The 8288-nt window shown below is 47.3% G+C and overlaps 1 protein-coding gene across 1 annotated transcript; it reads left to right on the top strand.

Annotated features, from left to right (window-relative positions):
* The first annotated feature begins 4183 nt into the window (after nt 1-4183).
* On the top strand, nt 4184-7136 carry mymk (myomaker, myoblast fusion factor). The gene is made up of 6 exons (XM_061072387.1): nt 4184-4318; nt 4806-4920; nt 5787-5935; nt 6024-6140; nt 6274-6414; nt 6936-7136. Exons 1-6 carry the CDS (start codon nt 4184-4186, stop codon nt 7134-7136), a joined length of 858 nt encoding a protein of 285 aa, XP_060928370.1.
* The last annotated feature ends 1152 nt before the right edge of the window (nt 7137-8288 follow it).

The raw sequence follows: 8288 nt of genomic DNA, 5'->3' as shown, positions 1-8288 counted from the left end.
GTGTTGATGTGTTCTGTGTGTGTCCTGGGAGAAGATCCTCACATGTGACTGAGCTTCATTCACTGATCAGAAAGTTTCTCTGTAGTTTGACTCTAGTTGAGTTAAGAACTGAGGAAGTTGATCCTGAATAAGTCTGATTTTGTTTCATCAGGATCAAAAAATGTCCTCTCACACAATGTTAAAGAAAGTGATGAAAATTATACCTGGACACGCAACTAATTTTGAGTTCTGTCTTTGCTCATCTTCCATCCTTCAACCAAGTTTCATGGAAATCTTTATGAGCAGTTTTTGCGTAATTCTGCTAAAAAAAACGGGGGTGAAAACATAACCTCCTGCTCAGAGGTGATTAAAAGAGGTAAAGTTCAGAAAGTTTCTCTGTAGTTTGACTCTAGTTGAGTTAAGAACTGAGGAAGTTGATCCTTGATAACATCTATGAGACAAATGAAACGTGATTGATTGAATTTGTTTGTCTAAATGTGTTTTACGAGTGTACTGTTTATTTATACATTTATAAATAATTCATATTTATATATATTGCTATTGTTTGTATAATTTCCCGCCACATGCGATCTTTTTAAGCCTCTTCAACGTTTCCCATCTGGCAGCATCCCTCCCGCCCCCCCGCTCCGTCTGCTGCCTACATTAGCCGCGGCTCTGCTCCACTTCCAGATCCAGGAGCTGATAGACAGAGTTCAGAGAGGAGAAGGAACCCTGAGTCCTGCCACCCTCCACACTGCAACACACACAGAGAGAACTGAGAGAAAATGTGGTGCTCACTCACTACACTCCCACTGGTGTGTGTCTGTGTGTGTGTGTCTGTGTGTGTGTGTGTGTGTGTGTGTGTGTGTGTGTGTGTGTGTGCACACTAGCAGCGTGCCACACGAAGTCTGGAGTCATTAGGTGGTTTCACGCAGACAAAAGAGCAATTACAGGAGTTATAAAACACAACCGCAGCCGGAGAGAGAAAAGCATGGAAACAGGAGAAGTTGCACGTTTGACACTTTTTCTAAAACGTGTGAAACAAAAGACACTTGTACCTGAAACAGATCAATTAAAGAACCTGGTCATTCGTTTTCTTCTCTGTAAAGGAAACAAACACCGACAACAAATTATATTAATAAAAAACAGCAACTGCTCTCTGTAAGATCACACACACACACACTCACACACACACACGTGATCACAGGTTGTGTGTGTGTGTGTGAGAATGTCAGAGTTTATCCTGGTGAAATATCTGGAAAATGTCAGAGTGAGCAGGACGATTTCTGGAGAATTCCCAGAGATTGTTTTCTGGAAACGGTTTCTGATGAATTTGACGAGGACGGGATTCAAACCCGCGGCTGCAGAGCTCGATGGATGAGCCGTCCACTCGTCCACCGCGTCCTGTCACAGACCCGTGTCCCAACAACTGTCCGTCCCTTAGATGGACTCAACATGGTTTCTATACTTCAACTGCTTCTTTCTATGTATTTGGTTTATCTGTGATATGAATTATTGAAGAGGAGGAATCACTGGAATTTAAATCAGAACAAAGAACCACAGTAAAATATCTGATGAACTAAAAGGTGAAACACAGTTTAAGTTCACATTTGTCCGAGTGACTCTTCAGCTGAGACTCGAGCACGGCCCTACAGTCGAGGGGTCAGAGGTCACCGCTATTTATTACTGAATCAAAAGGAAGCGCAGTGTTTTTTCAGATGCGTCCAGGAAGTCGGCTCTGGATTCCCACACTAACCCTCCGTGTTTACACTGAGGGGTCCTGAGGTGGAAGTCACCCCGGGCCACGGACCCTCCTGGACCAGAAGGACACAAGGTCCGGGACAGACAAAGAAATCCAGACTAACGAGACGTGAAATATGCAAACACATCAGAATTTTAGTTAAAATGTCAAAATAAACCTGATGATTGAATGATGATCGATGGGAAAACATGTCTGAAGCATCACACACCTGCTGCCAGAATAAAGTTTTCCATCAAACAATTATAAGTTTAATTTGATGTGTCGGTATAAAACAGATCAGCTGGTGATTATGGTTTTTAAGGAGCCATTAAACTGGTTTGTTGGAAAGTTAAACTGGTTCCACGTCCTCACAGATGTTGAGTTGTACCAGCAGATGTTGTCTCTTCCATCGTCATGATCAGTGGTGGGAAGTAACGAGGTAGAAATACTTTGTTTCTGTACTTAAGTAGATTTTTCACATATCTGTACTTTACTTGAGTACTTCTTTTCCTGACGACTTTTTACTTTTACTCGTTACATTTGAACAAAAATATGTGAACTTTCTACTTCTTACATTCTCAAACTGGCTCGTTACTTGAGCAGCGGAAGTTGTCTCTCTCTCTCTCTCTCTCTCTCTCTCTCATCTAGGGTTATATACATTATATTCATATTGTTGTTAAATTTTTTCTTAAATCTTGAGGAGAAACATTTTGGGTTGTTTTGTGTCTGTATAGGACCACTATAAAAAGCACTTTGCATTTTTAATTTTGGTACTTGTACTTTTACTTTTGATACTTAAGTACATTTCAACACCAGATACTTTTGATACTTAAGTACTTTTAATATGAGCTACTTTAAGACTTTTACTCAAGTCATTTTCTGACGGGTGACTTCTACTTTTACCGAAGTCACTTTCAGGTCAGATATCTGTACTTTTACTCAAGTATGGCTTTCAGGTACTTTATACACCACTGGTCATGATTCGAAGTTTGGAAACGATGACACAGAAACTCTTCAAGCTTCACTTGACTCCAAGAGGATCGTGGTCATGTCGTCCATCTTTAAATACCGTCGCAGCTTTCTCCCACTCTCACGTGTTTCACTTTCCAAAGTGCACCTTTGACCTCCTGACCACCAGGGTGGGCTGGAGGTCTGGGTCGGGTCGTCCGAGGTCGTCAGACTCCCCCTGACAGTAAGTGTGGAGATTACCTCAAATGGCTGCTCAGCCACAGGTGGGTCGGACACATGCACATTCCTCTCACAGAAAGTGACAACCCCCCCCCCCCCCCCCGCTGGAGACCAAAGCTCAGTGAGACCCACAGAGCGTCCGGCTCCAGGAACGAGAACGTCCTCAGAACCTGAACGTCCTCAGAACCTGAACGTCCTCAGAACCTGAACGTCCTCAGAACCCGACCCGTGCCGGACGGACAGATCATCAGAACACAAGGAGACACAGAGTTTGAACTGGTCCCGTCTGCGGAGGACTTCCCGGCCGAGGGCGTGATCCGGCCCCCCCGGCCCAGCCTGTCCACAGCCGTCGGGGGTGTGAGTGTGTTTTGGGCCTGGTGCCCGGCGGCTCGGGTTCCTGAGGCACTCTGAGAATCTGAGGCGTGGGGGGGGGGATGGGGGGGGCACCCCTCTGCAATACTGCACCCTTTGTGTCGCTGCCTCTGGCCTCTGAGCAGGTGTGGCAGCTGAGAGCCGAGCGGGGGGGGCACCTGCTGCCGCGGCTTCGTGGGATCGACTCCTTCAGACACAGCGTCAAATATAACCTCACACAGGGGGAGGAGCCTGAGAGGGGACAGGGGTTTTATTCCTTTACGACTGTTATAATGAGTTTATTTGTGATTTTCTGTGTTTTTACTTGTGTGTGTTTCTACCTCGGATGGTTAAAATATCATGGATGATAATTAGAGACCTGGCTTGTGGGACCCTGATGAGCTCTTTACACCGGAGACACTTTTTAACCAGACGTTTGTGTAGATGACTAAATTAATTGTGAGCCAATAAACCAATAAATGGTTCATATTGAATTTGAGTCTTTGCATCTTCTGTTAAATGTTTTCAGCCGGATAATTATCACGTAGATATTTGATTGTGGATGTGGCACAGTGAAGCCCGGAGCTCCTCCCACGGTCAGACAGCTGACGAGCGATGACGCTGCAGGTCCAGGCCCCCGAGGACCCGACAGCCTGGAGGGACGTTTAAAGTTTAAAGGACCCCACTGGACAGCTGGGTGTGTGTCCGTGCAGCGTGGGAGTGTGCACGAGTGGAGTGTGAGGTCTGATGATCCTGAAGCTCAGAGTGTCCCACACCCTGAGGACTGAGGGACCCGAGGACCTGATTTACCAGCTCAAACTTCTTCTTCTTCATCTGAATCCTGCAGGACGTCTTCTCCTCCAGCAGAGTTTGTGTTGACGTTGTGTTGACGTTGTGTTGACGTTGTGTTATCGTTGCTCCACCATGGGAGCGTTCATCGCCAAGATGCTGCTGCCCACAGTGAGCAGCCTGGTGTTCCTCCCGGCAGCCAGCGTCGCCGCCAAGAGGGGCTTCCACATGGAGGCCATGGTCTACTTCTTCACCATGTTCTTCACCGCGGTGAGACAGTGCTCCTCAGTAGATGTTTCCTCATGAAGCTGTTTAACTCAACCTCACAGAATCATATCGATGTGAGCATCAGTAAAGTTGTGATTGATAATCCTGATCGGAAGCTGAGTTAGAGAATCTTCATCACTCACTGATCGATAGCCTCAGTTCTTAGAGCTGGTGGAATCCAGATCCTTCATAAATCATCTTCTCAGTAGTTTGTAAATTAATATTACGTTGCAGAGAAAGAACAAGAGAAGACATAAGAAATATGATTTAAAAAATATCTATATAACGTTAATGTTCCCAGACATTTAATCAACTTACAAAAATGTTAATAAAGCGGCTGTTCACAGAAGATTCCATATTAACTTTAATCTACAGATATAACTTTGAGGTTGTGTATAAAGGGTTTGATGAAATGTTTGCACTTTTATTAAACAACACGTTCTCAGTGTTGAACTCATTATGATGGATTGTGTGTTTGCGTGTTGTGCAGATCTATCACGCGTGTGACGGCCCAGGTCTCTCCATCCTCTGCTTCATGAGATACGACGTCCTGGAATACTTCAGTGTGTACGCCACGGCCCTCTCCATGTGGGTCACACTGATCGGTAGGTTCTCCTGACCAGGGTGTGTGTGTGTGTGTGTGTGTGTGTGTGTGTGTGTGTGTGTGTGTGTGTGTGTGTGTGTGTCTTGCAAGAGAAAGTAAATAAAGATTATTAATTGGAATTCGACAACTGCTCGTCTCGAGGTTAAAAACCACCAGCTCCTCCTGCAGCAGTTGTCCACAACATGTGTTGTGTCACTGAGTCGCTGCTCATGTGTTCAGATGGGAACACTGTTGTTCTCTCGTAGGACTGCACACACACACACACACACACACACACACACACACACACACACACACACACACACACACACACACACACACACACACACACACACACACACACACACACACACACATTCAAACATTTGCTGCTCTGCCTGAGGCTCCGACAGCTGACGGCTCTGAATCCTCTTCTCTCGGTTCCACACCCACTTTAAAATGCTTCTCGGATCCAGAGTGAATCCAGATCAGATTCTGATTTGATCCCAATCACACCTGGTGTTAACAAGTGTCCACACTGAGCTCTGATCTCTGTCCAGCTCTCCTCACGTCCTCCTCGGGACAGCAGAAGAAGAACGGAAGAAGTTTCTCTCACGTTTTCTTCTTTTCGATTGGTCTCGACTTCACTTCCTGTTTTCACCGGCCAAAGCATCTCGATCAACCCCTAGTGGCTGCCTGCGGTATAAACCCCACCTCCTCCATGTCAGCAGATGGGACATTGGCCAAAATACTAATTCAAAGTAGATGTTAAATAAATGTTCAGATAAATAAATAAATGTGGTTTCTACTGTAAAATCCTGCAGGAACAGATCAGATTTTTCAGAAGGAAGGTTTAATGAACTCCTGGTCCTTGCTCCTTGTTTCCAGCTCTGGGCGACTTTGACGAACCTCAGCGCTCCAGCATCACGATGTTCGGAGTGTTGACCACGGCCGTGAGGATCTACCAGGACCGCTTGGGCTACGGGATCTACTCCGGACCCATCGGCTCGGCCGTCTTCATCATCACCGTCAAATGGGTGAGTGGTGTCAAACATGGCAGCGATAAGGGGGCGGGGCTCATCTCGTCTTCCATCCTTGAACTCTGTGTGTCTCCTGATGTTCCAGCTGCAGAAGATGAAGCAGCTGAGGGCCGTGTACCCGGACAAGAAGGTCTACACGCAGCAGGTCGGCCCCGGCTGCTGCTTCGGCGCCCTGGCTCTCATGCTTCGTTTCTACTTTGAGGTGAATCTCTTACAAATTCAATCTTATCCCGACAGATAAATATCAGATATATTATTATTATGAGATCACTTCTTGTTCTTCGTATTGTTACCGGAGCGGTGATGTCTTCATCGTGATGTTCCCTCTTGTGCAGGAGTGGGACTACGCCTACGTCCACAGCTTCTACCATCTGTCTCTGGCTGTGTCCTTCGTCCTGCTGCTGCCGAAGAAGAACCGCTACGCCGGCACGGAGCGGAACGCCGCCAGACTCAGCTGCTACACGCTGTGCTGCTGCGTAGGTTTCATTCATACATCTCAACCTGAGAGGGAGGCGCGGCTCAGGACTTATGGTCGTTGCCTTTAAATCGAATCTTCTATTTTAACGATGTCCGGAGCATTTCAAGTTTTACACCAAACCTCTAAAGTTATGAAGGTTTGTGAGAACGTGAGTGTTTCTGTTTCAGTCTCCTGGACCAAGACGATCGTGGACTTTAAAGGTGTCCACAAATAATAAGGATTGATATAATAAGTCGTCCCTTTCTTTAACTTGCTGCGATTTTCTTTTAAAACCCTACTCTGGTTTACTGGAATATATCTACTCTCTTTTTTATTTTGCTTTTTATCTATTTCATCTCTTCTAACATTTTAAATCGACAGCGTTTTGTTTTATAGATTTTATTCTATAAAGCACTTTGAGTTGTGTGGTTTAAAGGAATCATGATGTATAAAGTCTGATTGATAGATTTAGAGCAAGTGAAAATGAAAGCATAATAAAATATAATAAACCCCCCCACTGTCCTCCTGCTCCTCCTGCAGTCCATGTCCCCGGGGACGGTCAAAGACAAGACGGACAAACCCAAGAAGAAGAAGTCTCGCTCCGTGTGGACGGTCCCGACGGAGAAGCTGTGGCCACGAGGCTGCAGCACCCCCACCCTGCCTCTCTACACCCCCCCGCCCTCCACACCTGTCAAAGGCACCAGCATCAGTAAACTCAAGGAGATGAACGGCTGGAAGTGAAGCGGCCGGCTGCGAGCGCCGGAGGACACTTCCTCCCGAGCAGCGGGCGTGGACCACGCCGGGAACGCCACCAGAGAACTGTCGGCCCAACGCTGATAAACTTGCACGTGGCTGCTAAGTGAATCTACTTCAGCAGGAAACCAACCTTCACGAGGACGTTCCTCTCCACTCCAAAGAATCCGTTTGGCCAGTCGAATATTTAAGGTCAGCAGCGACTTCAGGAATCCAGCCGCCGCCGCCGCCAGTCGCGGAGGAAACGTCACGTCGGTGCCCCGATGTGCTCGTTACATTTCTAGGGCCCGAGCTAAAAGGCGAGCCGGGCCCCTGAAGGCCCCCGGAGACCCGATAAGAAGACAGCTGCGAGGAGGCGGCGCCCGGCGATCGGACGCACACACAGCACGACCACGAGACGGTGGCTGGGACGAGCCAGTAAAACTGACTGGGAGATTTACGAGGAGAACAAACAGGCAGATGGTTTATCTCTCCAAGATGTATAAATTATCTTTAGAAATGTTCCTCAGGGGACGGCCCTTCGTCTGCTCGCCTGCGTCTGTCCCCCCCCCCACCCCCCCACCACCCCCCCCTCTCCGTCAGGAAGAGGAACCACGCCGTCCGACTCGTTTGTGAGAGTTACAAGACTGTAAAGCAGGTTTTAGCGTTTTGATCCGTCCTCGCGGTGCTAAATGTGTCATGAGGAGCATCAGACGCTGGAGGACAGGAAGCAGCGTCCAGACCAGCGGCGTCCTGACGTGTCTGAGGATCCACAGGTGGACTCGTCTGTCTCCAGCCTCCAGACGGGGTCACGTCTCTGCTGGAAACCTTCATCACCACATTATTTATTGCAGGATGTTGTATATTCAGTAAAATGTGTGTGTTGTTTTTTTCAGCAAATAAAATGAAATGCTGTGTTTCGGTTGTGAACGGGTCTCTGGAGAGTTTCACTGATCTGATCCATTCTCATTTCATGAACTTTGTAGAAACTGACCATTGACAAACTTCAAGGCCTCTTCGGCTCTAATCCCGAACTCTGGTCTCCTGTTCCCCGCTCGCCTCAGGACGGCGTGGAGTTGTGCGTCGGCGCACGTCACCTGCACGAACACGAACCCAAAGACTACAAACGTCTCGAGCGTATCTCAGACAAAACAGTGCTCG

Source organism: Limanda limanda, chromosome 5 (assembly GCF_963576545.1).
Source record: "Limanda limanda chromosome 5, fLimLim1.1, whole genome shotgun sequence".
NCBI classification, from domain to species: domain Eukaryota; kingdom Metazoa; phylum Chordata; class Actinopteri; order Pleuronectiformes; family Pleuronectidae; genus Limanda; species Limanda limanda.
Note: the sequence above shows the minus strand (reverse complement) of the source record. Positions and strands in the feature narration are given on the sequence as shown.

Coding starts and splice junctions, on each gene's coding strand:
- mymk (XM_061072387.1), top strand. CDS start 4,184: ATGGGAGCGTTCATCGCCAAGATGCTGCTGCCCACAGTGAGCAGCCTG. Junction 4,319..4,805: donor TCACCATGTTCTTCACCGCG/GTGAGACAGTGC, acceptor CGTGTTGTGCAG/ATCTATCACGCGTGTGACGG. Junction 4,921..5,786: donor CATGTGGGTCACACTGATCG/GTAGGTTCTCCT, acceptor CCTTGTTTCCAG/CTCTGGGCGACTTTGACGAA.